Source organism: Pseudonaja textilis, chromosome Z (assembly GCF_049901715.1).
Source record: "Pseudonaja textilis isolate UNSWEBS1 chromosome Z, rPseTex1.2, whole genome shotgun sequence".
Classification (NCBI taxonomy): domain Eukaryota; kingdom Metazoa; phylum Chordata; class Lepidosauria; order Squamata; family Elapidae; genus Pseudonaja; species Pseudonaja textilis.
The window spans coordinates 117,683,372-117,699,208 of NC_142008.1; the positions used below are offsets into that span (position 1 = coordinate 117,683,372).

At 45.0% G+C, this 15,837-nt stretch overlaps 1 protein-coding gene and 1 pseudogene across 2 annotated transcripts in view; both read left to right on the forward strand.

Moving 5' to 3' along the window:
• The window catches only part of LOC148124322 (vomeronasal type-2 receptor 26-like), a 44,706-nt pseudogene extending 34,648 nt beyond the window's left edge, over positions 1-10,058 (forward strand). The window contains exons 5-7 of the transcript XR_015740057.1: positions 6,950-7,076; positions 7,937-8,901; positions 9,542-10,058. The product of XR_015740057.1 is annotated as a vomeronasal type-2 receptor 26-like (transcript). The remainder of the gene's footprint in view (positions 1-6,949; positions 7,077-7,936; positions 8,902-9,541) is intronic.
• LOC148124323 (vomeronasal type-2 receptor 26-like) lies at positions 150-5,388 on the forward strand. The gene is made up of 5 exons (XM_087916195.1): positions 150-164; positions 301-475; positions 987-1,275; positions 2,246-2,807; positions 5,240-5,388. The coding sequence occupies exons 2-5, from the start codon at positions 327-329 to the stop codon at positions 5,386-5,388; spliced, it is 1,149 nt and encodes a 382-aa protein (XP_087772321.1). The 5' UTR covers positions 150-164; positions 301-326.
• Positions 10,059-15,837: the final 5,779 nt, after the last annotated feature.

Genomic DNA, 15,837 nt, shown 5'->3' on the forward strand with positions numbered 1-15,837 from the left:
TTCTTGCTGTAATTATGACCATCTGGGCCTTTGAGATCTGTGATGCTCTATTTCCAGTTTTTGACTTTGATGCAGGCATTAGACTGAACCCACATGCAAAGGATCTTGTATCAGAAAAGGATAAATTCCTTGGTGAAGCTCTTTGGGACCAGGTTTTGGGACAGGTGCAGGCTCTGCTCTTGATTGCACCTTTATCTCCTTTGCAGATGAAACTGAGTGATTCTCTGTTTAGATCAGGAAAGCCACTGGCACTACTCAGAGTCTTTGAATTTTTCCAACTGTTCCTGTTGTTTCTGTTAGAAACAGGAAGTGGATTGATTAATGCCATGAATGATGGACCTTCTGCTTCTGCTTCTGCTGCTGCTGGTGTCCCCATCAGTCTGTGGGAAGCTGAGAAGGAAATGCCCATTGAGTTTGGAGCACCAGGATGGCTACAATCCATGGAGCTTTTACAGGCCTGGAGACCATCTCATTGGTGTGGTCACAACTGAAATATTGGTGTCACCTATAATGTGGCCTTTCAACAGCCCTCCTTCCATACCTTCTCCTTCGTAAGTCATGCAGGGTGATGGAGTTGCACTCCCTCCATGTGCAATTCTAACACTCTCCTTCTTTTCTTCTTATGTCACTTATTTTTGTACCTCAGGACCTGTCTAATTTCCTGAATGATTTTGATTTCCATGGCTTCCCTTTTTTGCCTTACTTTGTGGAAGAGAGTAAAATCCAAAGATGGAGTTTTCAAAAAACCTGAATGAAATCCAGGTGATTTTCCTTTCTCAGTTCGCTCATGAGTTCATCACTTGAATAATGAGCTTTATTTAAGTAGTGACTGAAACAATTGTAGTTGTGTCTCTCATTTGCATAATTGATCATTGGATTTGGATCAATGTTGGCCTAAGGCTTAGTAGGTTTGTGAAGGATTATATATTTTAGAAACATTTGTTGTTGCTATTGAATATAATAACATGAATATTGTTTTTCAATAGGAAGAGTTCTGCTCTAACAAATACCCTAAAATCAATTTTTGCTATTCAAATGGTCAGCAAGAATTCCCGGCTTCTGCACAATCTCACACTTGGTTACTACATCCATAACAACTATGGAAGCACCTTCCGCACTTCAGATGCCTTGCTGGACATTCTTTCCACTGGAGAAGCCAATGTCCCCAACTATGGCTGTGGGAGGAAGGACAACCTCCTGGCTCTGATTGATGGAGCTGCCAGGGACATCTCCATCCAGATGTCAACGTTTGTAGGCACCTACAAAGTCCCACAGGTTTGTGTGTTTTACTCTATCTGGTAAAGTGAGTGGGGTGGTGGGGATGAACAACAGATCCAATATCTTCATAGAATTCAAGAGCAGCTTTTCAGAATATTAGGGAACATATCAACTATGTTTTAGTCGATTATATTCATCTTCAAATTGACCATTAAAGGCCTGAAGAGCCATAAGGTCCCTGTGGAGAATATTCTACTGAATATTCTACTATTGAAAAACTATCCAGGTTTTGAGGTCCTCCATTAGCATGTTCATTTTCACATATCAATAATATCTGCCTTATACAATTGGAATCAAGTTGGCAATAGTCCTGTCTATGTATAAAAAATATTCAGACCAAGAAGAGTATCTTTGGGATGGATAAAAGGAGTTCAGCTCCTGCCCTCATAGATAATTGTTAATTTACACAATTTCTGCTTTGTATAAATTCAAGGTATATAATTATTGGGTTAAAATTAAAGTGATGAAACAGACATAGTCCCCAAACAGACAAAATTTCAATTAAACACTTATTGGATTGTACAACTGTCAATTTGTGTTAGCAGTTGTGGTCTCTTAGTCTCTTGTACATCTAGAGAAGAAGCTGAAAAATTGCTTCACAAAGAATTTGGGATATAGAAGCTGAGAAAGAGGTTTTAGTATTCAAAAATAGCATATAATACAGCCCTATATCTTAGATCCAGATATTTTATCTAACATCTGCAAATTTGAATCTAATTGTTGGAATTGTATGGGTGACACAGAAATTTACATTGCATTTTTTATTGTCTTTTGTTGTTTAATATGATTTTGCGTTCCATTTTTATATACAATCTTGTTAATATTCTGTCTTAAATATTTTAAACCATGACTAAGGAACAAACTATTCTCATATATTCATCAAAACAAAATTGGGTTTGTCAGTAACTAATATTTTGGAGTTGATCTGGACCACATTATAACACAGCATTCTTCATTACTTTTTCAGATCACTGCTCTAATTCCTTCAGAGGCTCTGAGTGATAAAAGGAGATTCCCCTTTTTCCACCAGATGCTCCCCAAAGAAGGATTCCAATACCCAGCAATTGTCCAGCTGCTCCTCCATTTCAGATGGACCCTGATTGGCCTCTTTGCTTCAGACACAGAGAATGGAGAGAATTTCATGAGGACTTTTCCTCCGATGCTTGTCAGGAATGGAATTTGTGTGGTTATATCACAACGATTCACAACAACTGCACAAACAGCACCCCTCAGGGCGGCCCTTTCTAACTGGAGACAAATCAACGTCTTTGTTCACTTTATGGAATTTATTCCAATCTGGGAGAGAATTATTCCTTTCCATGAAGCACTTATGCAGTTGCCAGGACCCACTGAAGGGAAAGTCTGGATCCTCACAAATATTGTAGGGTATATGATAAAGAAGGACATACGTCTCAAATACATACATAGTATTTGGAACTTTGGTTATCTGAATAAAATAAGACGAACGGATGCTGCCTTTGAACCTTATTTCCTTGTGGAAGATCAGTTTCAAGATCTTTATTTCCACTGTTCCCTTTCCAAGCACGTCTTTTCTGTCAAAGGCCACAGAAGATGCACCCAGAAAGCCCCACTGGAGACCCAGAAAAAAAGGAACAGGAAACGGATCATAAATGACCATCATTACTACAGTATCATTCAGACTTTGGCCCAGGCCATGAATGCCGCTTATTCCTCCAGATCGAGGAGGGGGAGGAAGGAGGGAGAAAAGAGGTTGGGGGCTCCGAGGCTGCAGCCATGGCAGGTATGGGGGGTCCCAATAGGGATCCATTCATCTGAGATCCTTTGGAGAGGAAACCCAAAGGAGAAGGAGGGGAACATCTCAACCTTCTTGTGCTGCAAAAGGTCAAGAGATTTGCACCATCTAATTGCTCCTGTCTGACGCTCCAGAATAACAGGGAGCAGATCTGGAGTTTCTGTCTAGCCTCTGTTGAAAGAAATCTCCTTCTGGGTTCAGTTCCAAGAGGGGAAGAAAGATGCTGGAAACATGGTGACTGCTTGGAAGATGGTTTAATGGTGGACAGGAGCACATGCCTTGGTTGAGGAAAGAAGGGCCGAGATGCTGAGAGTGCAACTGTTTTATGCTGGGATTTGAATTTGAGCTTGTATTCCGATCGGTTGTCAGACTCCCATGGGGCCATGCAGGGCCAACTCTGTAGGCTGTCCTGAGTCCCAGGCTTGGCTGAGCCTGGCTGGATGGTGATGTAATGAAAGGGGTTTGGGCAATTCCTTTTGAGCTTTACCTGGAGTAGATCTTTGTTATGTAAAATAGAGTGGACTAGGCCAGAGTATTGGTCCATTAGCAAAGGTAGGAGGGGGCTGAGTTTCAGCCTCTCTGAGTTTCTACTTTTCTTTTTAGGGGAAATATATTCTCCCTTTTTAGTATATCCTAAAATATTTTATTTTCCTAGGAGAGGGGAGGGTTTTAACTCCCAACACCTCTTTCAGTCATTGGAAGAGTGTTGAATCCTCCCTTGTCCAACTGAGAGATTTTGTAAGTTGGAGAAGCTGCTCTCATAATCTCCTCCTTGTCTTCTCTCAAGACTCAGTTTCAGGTTGCAGTCAAGTACGATTTTGGGATTGTTTTCATAAACATGTATTTATTTACAAATAACTCAAGATGGCAAATGTCTCCAACACAGCTTCCTCCTTCATCCAGTCCACTTCTAGTACAGTCAGAGACCAGCATTATAAATAATAATAATAATGGAGAAAAATAAAAATAGACTACAGTCAATGGGTCCTTTTGGCCCCATTGGGGGGAAGAAGCTTCCTCTCGTCCTGCTTGGGGAAAAGTGTCCCCTGAAGGGGCAGCTCCATAATCTGGGAGGCTCTTAAGGAGACCAGACCTGGCCAGATCTCTCCATGCCTCCCTTTCACCCTCCCTGGGATGGAGCAATGGGCCTTCTGCTCCTAGGAAGCAGCTCCAAGGCTTTCAGTTCACCTGAAATTATCAAGATTGCTCTGATATCACACCTTCAAATTATGGGTGTAAGAAGAGGGGAGAAATGCGTGTTAATGGGGTCATGAGAAGGAACCAGCTGGTTATCACTTAATGCTGAAATCTTTTCTCAGTTCCATCCAGGGGTGGGATTACAAATTTTGTAACAACCGGTTCTGTGGGTGTGGCTTAATTTGTCATTCACTTTCTCCATTCTCCGTCTCTTCCTTTCTTTTTCTTTCTTTGTCCCTTCCTTCCATCTCTCCCTTTCTTTGTCTATGCCTTTTCTTCCTTTTGCTTCCTTTTTCTCTTTTCTTTCAATTTCCCTCTTCTTTCTTCTCTCTCTCTTCTCTCATTCCCTCTATTTCACTCTTTCCCTCTCTTTTTCTCTCTTTCCCCCTCTCTGTATCTCTCTCTCTCTTTCTCTAACTTCCCCCACTCCACTCTGTGTGTGTGTGTGTGTGTGTGCGCGCGTGCACATGTGTGTGTAAAAGAGGGGCATGGGTAAGTCTGACCAGGTCTGGTCTCTTTAAGAACCTCCCCAACTTTGAACCGGCCCTTTCAGGGGACACTTTTCCCCAAGCAGGACGAAGCTTCTCTCCAATGGGACCAAAAGGACCTCTATCCAATCATGATTCAAAATCATCTGAATTCAGGCCCTGGTCACCAGAATTCCCTTTTTTCCTTTGCTATTTTGGGCACAAGGAGCAAACAAACCTGAAGCTCTTAGTGACACATTCTCCAGCCCTTGTGGGTTTCTCACCAGTTTGAAGGAGATACTAAACCATAGATGGTTCACAAAGTGGAGCAATGCGAGAAGGTGAGGGCGACGGTGGGGGATAGCGAAGTGGCCGGGTCCCTATCTTCCCCTCTCTCTCCCACACTCGGTGTGCGTGTGTGTGTATGTGTGTATCTGTGAATGTGTGTGTTGTCTCCCTCAAGCCAGCAAGCTCTCCTTGGAGCTTTTCAGTACTTCTTTCATTTCTTCTTTTTTGAATCCAGACTGGCTGAACAACGATTGCCAGACCGCGGTGGAAGCGTCCATTCGGGCAACCCTCCTCCTCTTCTTCTTCCTCCTCCTCTCGCACCCAGCAGCTCTGGATGGATCAGTAGGGTGCACTTGTATGGGGAGATGCTCGCTCCTCAAGTGAGCAGCCACCTACCCCATACCAGCTTTCCCGTCCTTTGGCATTTGCTTGAGGAGCATCTCCCCATGCGCGTGCATCCTCCCAGCCCTGCCACAACAGCCAGTTACGAGAGGAGGAGGAAGAGGAGGAGGAGGAGGAGGAGGAGGAAGTAGTTCGCTTCCACCTTGGTCTGACAATTGTTCAGCCAGTCTGGATTCCAAAAAGAAGAAAAGAAAGATGTAACGAATAGTGCCAAGGAGAGCTTTGCTGGCTTGGCCATGCTGCAGCTTTCAGGGAGACACACACACACAGAGTGGGAGAGAGAGAGAGGGAAGATAGGGACCCAGCCGCTTCGCTATTCCCCACCGTCACCCTTACCTTCTCAGGGCAGGTGAGGGAGGGGAGGGTGAGAGGCTGGGCAAGCGCTTCATCAAGGTGAAGAGGGGGCGACCAAGCACAGGTGAGTAGTGGTGTTGGCTTTACGGAGCCGTGGATTGAGGCCTGAGCTCACATGCAACAGCAGTGCCTTTAACTGCACTCGCTTGTATGTGTCCAAATAATCTGGTGAAAACACCAGAGGAGTCACTCAGGTAGACCTGCCCCCTCCGCAGTGCCCCTCCTGCAGAAAGTGGCCATTCCCTGAGCTAAGAAGGCAAGGAGCTGCGGCTCGACTCACCCAATCCCTAGGACTACCCCAATGGTCCCAATTCTTCTAGGAGAGGGCAGCTCTCCCTGGCAATCCCCCTTTCCCTCAGTGGTCTGACTTCCCATGGCCTGCCTCCAGCCTGAACACCAGGTTGGACCACTAGAAGGCCACTTCCCTGCTTCTCAATGGCACTCCTGTACCAGCCACTGCAGGACCCTCCACCTCCTTCCCAAATTCTCCCTCAACTTCGAAATGACAACGCCTGTTGCCTACATGGGTGCAACCGGGCGGGCGTGGCAGGGCCAACCAGGGGTGATTATTCTGGGTCCAACAATGGGGCTGTGGGCAGGAGAGGGAAGGGATGGTAGGCAAATGGGCCATGCTCCCTGATCTCCCTCCCCCACACCTCTGCCTCACCGCCAGCAGGGTCTAGCAGCTGCATGAATCCCAGCTAATCCCATGTGGAGAGGCTCATGTTCTCCTGCTGCTGGGGAAGCAAGAGAGTTTTGCTGCGCATGCACGATAAGTACTGACTGGGCACAGAGGGGAGGGGCAGGCAGAGAGGGGCGTGGTCAGCCAGTGTTGCTAGTTGCTGGTTTCCTGAACTGGCGCAGAATCATAACAACCGGTTCTATAGAACTGGACAGAACCAGTAGAATCCCACCACTGGTTCCATCTCTCCAGACTTTTCTATTTAATAAAGTCCTTTTTTTTTTTTGGCAATGTGAGATGCCAAAAGCAAAAGTGAGGAACTAAAGGAAGAATCTTCCAGAAGTTATATCTCCAACCATTTGGAAATAGTGAGAGATTTTGTCTATACTTAAGACCAGAGGCTAATATTGAATATCTTGCCTAATATCCATTTTTACCTCCATTTTCCATGGACGGAGAGTCCTAACACGTTTCCTTTGGCAATCCTGTTTTTTTTTTTTTGCTCAGTCCTTTCCTCAATCTGAATGTGTGGAAAGTTGTCATCCTGGATTTGTCAAGAGGGCTTGAGAAGGAGAGCCAGTTTGCTGTTATGACTGTGTTCCTTGTCCGGAGGGGACCTTCTCCACTCAGAAAGGTGGGTGACACCAGAGGAAAATGGGAGGCCTGGTGGAACTGGATCCATCCAGAGCATTGTCATGAAAGTGTGAATTAAAAAAGACTTTGAAGCATAATTGATTTCCAGTTTATTTCCAAAATGCCTCATTTCTTCTCTAAACAGAAGAGCAAAAAGACTGTGAAGGAAGGGCTGGATAGAGAGAGGTGGCTGTGGCAGATTGGACAAGCTTTACTACTGCCAGAGAAAATATTTCTTCTTTTTACCTTGGATGTGTCCTTCCTTCCACATTTACTTCTCTAGGAACACCTGAGTTCCTTAAAATGTGAGGAATTGTTTTAGGTCCACCTCCTGAAAGGAGGATTGCAATGCAGTCTACATGGATTCCCTTTGAGGAACACTGAAAAGGTATTGCTGATATATGAGATACACAATGTGGTGGCATGGTTAGTGATTCCTGTATCTGGCTGCACCCATATCACCACTGCTCCAATGGCCATTCCAAATTATTTGCAGCAGTCACTTGATCCGCCAGCATCCTCTGAGGCAAGTAAACAAGAATTGCCACCTGGAAGGTAAGTTTCTCTAGAAAGATTAATTGATTCATTATTTACCTTTAGTAATGCAAGTTCCTATCAATATTCTGAACATTACAAAGGAAATCTTTCAAGACCTAAGCCTTCACTCAATTACATAGCCTATCAAAAATATATCGTAGCTATATTTTTTAACAAGTGATACACTTATTTTCTATCTCTGGAAATATTAAGAAATCCATCCCAGAAGATGCTCTCAATAATCACTTGTTGCCAAAGAACGTACAATATATCTTGAAATGCAAAGGACAAAGAAATATGCGGTTGGTTTTTTTCCCTCCTCAGATACAGAAAAATGCACCAAGTGTCCAGATGATAAATTCCCAAATAAAAAAAGAGTCCAATGTATCCCCAAAGTTATAACCTTCCTGTCTTATGAAGAACTTCTGGGCACCATCCTGGTCTCTTTTGCCCTATTCTTGTTCCTAACCACAGGCCTTGTTTTAATCATCTTCATTAAATACTGAGAAACTCCCCTTGTCAAAGCCAACAACCGGGACTTCTCCTACATCCTCCTGGTCTCCCTTCTGCTTTGCTTCTTGTCGTCTTCTCTCTTCATTGGTCAACCAAGGAAAGCCACCTGCCTTCTCCGACAAACAGTTTTCAGCATCATCTTCTCAGTTACTGTTTCTTCCCTCTTGGCCAAAACCATCATGGTGGTGCTGGCTTTCCTGGCCACAAAACCAGGAAACCAAGCAAAGAGATATGTTGGGGAAAAGCTTGGCCAACTCCATCATCCTGTCTTGTTCTGCTATCCAAGTGATTATCTGCTCCATCTGGCTGGGAGTTTCTCCCCCCCTTCCCTGACTCTGACCTCCACTCCCAGCCTGGAGCGATTATCCTGCAATGCAACCAAGGGGCCGTTGTCATGTTCTACATCACCCTCAGCTACATGGGCTTCCTGGCTGCCATCTGCTTCATGGTGGCTTTCCTAGCCAGGAATCTGCCCGGTGCTTTCAATGAAGCCAAACTGATCAGCTTCAGCATGCTGGTCTTCTGCAGTGTCTGGGTGACTTTTGTGCCCACCTACCTCAGCACCAAAGGGAAATACATGGTGGCTGTGCAGATCTTCTCCATCCTGGCCTCCAGTGCTGGTCTGCTGATCTGCATCTTCATCCCCAAGTGCCACATTATCCTTCTGAGGCCAGACCTGAACACAAAGGAGCATCTCACCACCAAAACAAATGTAAAAACATGAGACATAACACCATTGTGATATTGGAAGAAATGCATTCCTTTAAACCAGGCTTGTCCAACGCGCGGCCCGCAGGCTGCATGCGGCCCTAGTCGGCTTGTAATGCGGCCCAGTGCCCACCCCAACCTTCATGCAAGAGGACGAGCCGGTGAGGAGGAGGAGGAGAGGCAGGCACGAGGTGGGGTGAGGCGAGCACCATGCCAAGCAGCAACAGAAAAGGTGGGCGCCATCAGAGCGCTCCTCATGACGAGGCAGCTGCAGCCCAAGAGTCCCACTCCACCACCTCCTGCTGTTGCCGCCGCCGCTGCCAGAGCTGTTGTAGCGGCTTCTGCCCCCTCCGCTGCTGCCACTGGAGCTGTTGTAGCGGCTTCTGCCACTGCCGCCGCCGCTGCTGCTGCACCAAGCCTCCTGGTCCTCACCTTCCAGTCCTGCTGCATCCAGCTGGGCCATTTGCAGGAGGAGAGGTAGGCACAAGGCAGGTGAGCTTTCTCCCTCTCTCTCTGCGTTCCTTTCTCCCTGGTTGACTATTTTTTATGATATCTTATGAAAAAAATGTTTTCTATGGGTTTTTTGGATGATCAGGTATCGTTACTGTTATTTTATTTTATGTGCGGCCCAAACCAAATTTTCATCTTCTAATGTGGCCCAGGGAAGGTGAAAGGTTGGACAAGCCTGCTTTAAACAATTACATTCAGTTAATTCTTCAGTTAAACTGGCTGACTCCATTTTATCTTTTTATTTGAAAGGAGACATAAATTATTTACACTTTGATGGTATGCAGGAATCCAGGAAAATCATATATGTATATATTTTCAAATAGGAAATGGTTGAATGATTGGATTTCTTATATTTCTCTATTCATTCCAAGAAATCTAGCTAAAGAGAACTCTGTGAAAGTCATTCAGAGGCATTTAATATGTAGCAGTCGCCAATGAACCGGACACCTTATAAAAATAATTTCAGCAGTTATTCCAATTGACAGTGGCTGAAACTGTACATATGTTGAGAAAGAATGAGTAGGAAAAGAGGCTAGCTGGAAGGACCATGCTCCCACTGTGCTGTTTGGTCATCTCCATGAGAAGCATTGCCCTTTGCACCAAGCCAGGTCGAGGGTGTCCCTGAAGCCTCTCTTGCTTCAATGTTGCCATCCCAAGAGACCCAGTGGGCATAATTTCTCACAGCTGCCCTTTCCTGTGAAGGGGGTTTTCTATGAGATCCTGCATCTTCCCCTCTCCCCTAATTGGGTGATACCCCAAACAGCCAATTCTTTCACCTGATACTCAGGGCAGGTGGAGACTGGAGTCCAGAGGCTTTGAGAAATGACAGGTTCTGCATCTTCATCCCCAAGTGCCACACAAAGGAACATCTCGCAGCCATAGAAAATGTAAAAACATAAGATATAACATCATTATGATAATGGAAGAATTGTTAATGTTTCTTTTATTTGATTTCCATTTTGATAGTATGCAGGAGTCAAAGAAAATGATATCTATATGTTTCAAAATGGGGAATTGTTGAACAACTGGAATTCTTGCAGTTCCCTCCCCTTTCAATAAATATTGCAAAAGAGACCTCTGTAAAATTCAGAGGACTTCAGCTGTTCAGCAACAGCTATTGAACATGACACCTTATAAAAACAATTGATGCACTTGTTCCTACTTACAGCAGCTAAACATGTGGGTGGGTGGTCAGTGACTGATCAGGAAAAGAGGTTAGGAGGAAACTGTGGGAACCAAACACCAGCCTGGTTGCCTGATCCTCTCCCTAAAAATGCCAGAATGATGTGAAATGCCATGTTTGACTGGATCTCAGCTGAGCAGTGAAATTTTCATCCCTCTTATATGAGTCTTTCTTGATTTCCTGATAAAACCTCCTTTGCAGAAAGAACTCAGCAGAAGAGCTGTCTGGGATTTCAGTTTGGGATTGTTTTTATTTTGGTATGTACTTCACAGCAAAAAAAAAAAGGAAATAAAAAAAGAAGTGTGTAAAGAGTGTAAAGAAATTTCCATTGTGTGTGTGTGTGTGTGTGTGTGTGTGTGTGTATGTATGTATGTGTGTGTGTGTATATATATATATGGATCTTTGGTTGTTCGGGTTTTCTCCCGCGTAAGATTCGAAGTATCTAGGCAACGTTTCGATGAAGTCTCATTCATTATCTTCAGGCTTCTGTGCTTCTCAGAGTAATGTGAGATTGCAGCTGCTTCCTCCTTTTAACTGCCAGTGGGGTGGGACTTGATTGGGTGGGGGCTTGGCTGTGTTCTGATTGGGTGGGGTGTGTTCTCATTGGTAGGGGTTTGGCTGTGTTCTGATTGGTTGGGGGTTAGCCGTGTTCTGATTGGTTGGAGGCGTGTTCTGTTCAGGTGGGGGCTTGGTTGTGCTCAGGTTAGTCTTAGTTGCTGGGGGATTTGAGCTGGTGAGTTGTGATCTTGCTGTTTGGCTTCTAGTTCGTGGTCGTGCTGCATCTTCATAGTGGGTGTCGGTTTGCTTCATGTATGGCTCGGAGGGGTTTGAAGTGGGTAGTGATGCAGCTGCAGTGCAGCTTCTGGTCCATGGTCGTGTCTCATCTTCTGAGTGGGTGTGAGTCTGTTTTCTACATGGAAGTGTGGTGGTGGCATCTTGTGTGGCTCTCAAGGGTGTGGGTCTGGTGTCCTTCTTCATGTTAGGTACTCGTCTGTTCATGAGGGCGGGTTTCCAAATGGCTGGAAGGCGGGAGGTGTCATCTCGTTTGTTCATGCTGTGTGGGCGTTTTTCTATCTCTATGGCTTCTCTGATTATTCTGCTGTTGAAGTGTTCGGTTTTGGCGATAGTTCTGGTATTTTTAAAATCAATTTCATGTCATGTGGCTTTGAGGTGTTGGACCAGGGAAGAGGTCGTTTCTTCTTTTTTGATTGAGTTCTTATGTTCTTCAATGCGTGCACTTATTCTTCTGTTAGTTTGTCCAATGTATGTGGTAAGGCAGGCAGTGCAGGGGATTTCAGTATACTCCTTGGTTTTCTAATTCGATTTTGTCTTTGGGGTTTCTTAGGATGGTGGATATTTTTCTGTTTGTGCAGAATGCTGTTTTGATGTTGTGTTTTTGGAGGATCTTGCTAATTTTGTCTGTAGTGCCTTTTATATATGGGAGGAGGGCTTTGCCGTTTTCTTGTTCTCTGTCTTGGATTTTGGTTGGGGTTTCTTTTTGGATTAGGTGGGTAATCTTCTTTCTTTGGAATCCATTGGCTGTAAGTACGTTGGTGAGAGTGTGTAGTTCGGTTTTTGGTGTTGTTCATCGGCTAAGCATTTTGTTCTGGAGATGAGTGTCTTGGCTACGGAATTGATCTGTGCTGGGTGGTGGTGTGAGAGTGCATGTAGATAGCGGTTAGTATGTGTTTTCTTCTGGTAGATGGTGTGTCCTAGGGAGCCATTGGATCTTTTGTATACCAAGACATCTAGGAAGGAAGTTGGTTGTTGGCTTCTGTTTCCATGGTGAATTGTATTTTGGGGTGTAGGCTGTTAAGGTGTGTGAGGAAGTTGTTCAGTTTTTCTTTCCCATGTGGCCAGATTATGAAGGTGTCATCTACGTATCTGAGCCAGAGTTTGGGTTTGTGGTCGTATTTTCTAGAGCTTGTGTTTCAAAGTGTTCCATGTAGAGGTTTGCGATGACAGGTGAGAGGGTGATCCCATGGGTGCTCCTTCTATTTGTTTGTATTTTTGTCCATTGTAGGTGAAGTATGTATTGGATAGGCAGTGGTTGGTTAGATCTAGGATGTGCTTGGGGGGGGGGTTGTATTTGTTTTGGATGGCTGTCAAGGCTTCTTTTATTGGCACTTGGGTGAAGAGGGATATGACATCGAAGCTTACTAGTAGGTCGCTAGGTTGTAAGTTTTGTTTCTTTATTATCTCGATGAACTGGAATGAGTTTCTTACGTGTGGGTTGATGGATTCTGCATAGGGTTGTAGTTGTTTGGCGAGAAATTGGGCAACCAATTTTGACAACCAAAGATCCACATATAAATACCCGCGAGAACCTCAGAAAACAAATATATATATATATATATATATATATATATATATATATATATATATATATATATATATATATATATATATATATATATCATATATATATCATCAACCAGAGAAATAAAATAGCAGTTTTCAGGCCCTTTAATTTTCCACTCTACAATTTGTACCTAAAGCATTTCTCTGCTCCTCTTCCAAGCTTGTCTTGTCTGTGAAGGGCTGGGGAAGATTCCAGAGAAAGGGGACCTTTGGACTCTTCCCAGGAGGAGGTTGCAGGGATCTTGTCTCAAGGCAGCCGCATCATTGACCGGGTTACAAACCTTTAATGCTACATAATGTTTATCCAGGTTCCAGAAGGGACTGAATAATTGGGGGGACTTCTAGGTTTCTAGGAAGAGGCACCCATGGAAGCTGCTCTGCTCTCCAACCACAGAGATTGCTGATCAATTGGGAATCAATTCTGATGTCTCATAAAGGCTCCTAACTTCGAATAGGATCCCTCTGCAAATTCCATTTTAAGGAGATAAGAAAAGCTCTGTTGGATCAGAAGAAGGTCAGTCTAAGATTCACACAAATCCCTCTGGTTCTCCCACAAGCAGTAGAAGAAGGCAGAGACTTGTGGCTTTGTGCCACATGGAAGAGGTGTTTATCCAGAGGTGGAATTCAGTAGGTTCTGACCAGTTCTAGAGAACCGGTAGTGGAAATTTTGAGTGGTTTGGAGAACTGGCAAATACTGCCTCTGACTGGCCTTAACCCCATCTCTTCTCTGAGTCCCAGGTGATCAGCTGGATCTCCTTTTGTTGCCATGCACAGGAGAATGGAGCTGGAAAGCAGGCTAGTGGGGTGGGGAGGGAATGTGATTTTGAAGTAACTTTCCCCTGCCACGCCCACCAAGCCACGCCCACTGAACCGGTAGTAAAAGAATTTGAACCCCACCACTGCATTTATCCCACAATTTCCCTTTCCTCCATCACAACACACAATATTGGACACTCAGCCATCTCACACTCTAGGAATCTCCAATTTTAGTATGTTGCATTAATCTGAGAAAATGTTTCCAACTTTCCCACCCCAATTCAATAAGAACTAAAGTGGGACTGGAATTCAAAGGTCTCCTGGTGATCTGCTCAAAGTCCCCCAGGAAGTTTTCCTGCCTGAGGGAGGATTAGAACTCAGAGCCTCCTGGACCTTGGCCCATACAACCAACAAGTAATGGGTCATAGATCCTAAATCAATTATTGTCAGGAAGCTCACTCAAATTGACCGGCAATTTATGCAAAAACATTGGGGTTGTGTGGCACTGAGGTAGAAGCGAGGTCTGCCTTTAAGTTTTTGGGGAACAGGGTGGGTGACTCAGTATGTCTTTATCCCACCTCAAAGCAAAGCGGTCCTGTGAAGCAGGGTCTAAAGAAGGATGCTAAAGGAGGCTGTGCAAAGACCGACGACTATGGAGTGGGTGGCTGACGCTGGCCCTTCCACAATTATGGGGGCTGGGTTGGATAGCACAGGTGCGCTTGGCACATGATTATTGACGGTTTTCATGTATTGTGCAAAACAGTAACTAGGTTTTCCTTCTAGTTTGGGTTTTGGGACTGGGAAGATTGGGGTGTTGCAGCGGGAGGTGCATTTGTGTAGTACCCCCTGTTCTAGGCATGCTTTTATTAACTTCTGCATGGACTCTATTGCTTTTGACTGTATTTTGTATTGGGGAATGGAGGTTGGTGGCCCTGTCTTTCCTTGAATTGTAACTTGGGTAGCAATCCTACTTCAGTGGGATCCCGTCCCCATGGAGAGGCCAGTAGGCATCTGGGGTCTGTGGGCAGATGGGTGTCTCTCTCAATTGGACCTATTGTGGCAAGGGGTGTATGTTTGACTGGGATGTCTAAGTGGAGCCCCTCCGTAGTGCATATGATGGTTGCCCTCAGCTTGCAAAGCAAGGCCCTGCCCACGAGAGACAGGGGAGTTTGGGGACAGTTAAGGAATGGGTGCCCTAAGGAAAACAGGCGTGGTTATCCCTCCCACCCCCATTAGGTTCTCAGTTCAATGCGCCGGCGCCACAGGCTCACCCTAATGACTGTTGCACCAGAGCGGTGCAAGTGGCTCAATGGGGTGAGCCTGTGGAGCTGGTGCCTTGAACACAGTGGCGGCAGCACTTTGGGAAAGTAACTCTACTTTCCCAAACTGCCGCCACTGTTGCATTCTGTCTGTCCATCCATCCATCCATCCATCCATCCATCCATCCATCCATCCATCTAAAAGGTCTTTCTGTCTACCTACCTACCTACCTACCTACCTACCTACCTACCTAATGTAGATCTATCTATCTATCTACGTACCTGTCAGTCTGTGCTCCATTCAAAATCCAAGAAAGAAATACTCAGACTCCATAAATTAGAGGAAAGAATTTTCTTTTACTAAATTTCAAAGTGTAAGCTACAGGTAGAATTCTGAATCTGAGAAATTAGGCGCGCAGATCACATATACAAAGTGATGGAATTGTTGCCACCCCCCAAAATTCAAAAGACTCTTCCAATTAAAAGTTCTGAATATGATCATGTGGGCATCTTCAGGTGGTGATGAGGCCTCTGTCCGTTGACCTTGACATATTTTGTTAAAACTTCGCAGCTGCGCAAAAGGAAAGAAAGCTAGGCAAGGAAATGGAAACTTAAGAACAGGAATTTATACTCCCCCTCCTCCTTCTCATTTACAGCACAGGAATGTAACACCTCCTGTTTTCTTCCCCTCCAATTCCCCCTTCCCCCATTACTAATAACAGCCAAAAGATGGAGAGCAGTGAGCATAGCAGTAGAAAAGATGTAGAAGAGATCTTGAGGCTGACACCCTGCGTGCCCCCTCCTCACAGCACAGTCCCCTGCCAAACCCTCTCCGAATCCAGCCCTTTGGAGGCTGCTTGACCGGCAAGGAGGAAGCCAGGCCCAAGAGGCCCCTCAGTCTCGGTCAGCTGGGTGGGAAGGTTGTCTGGAAGCCC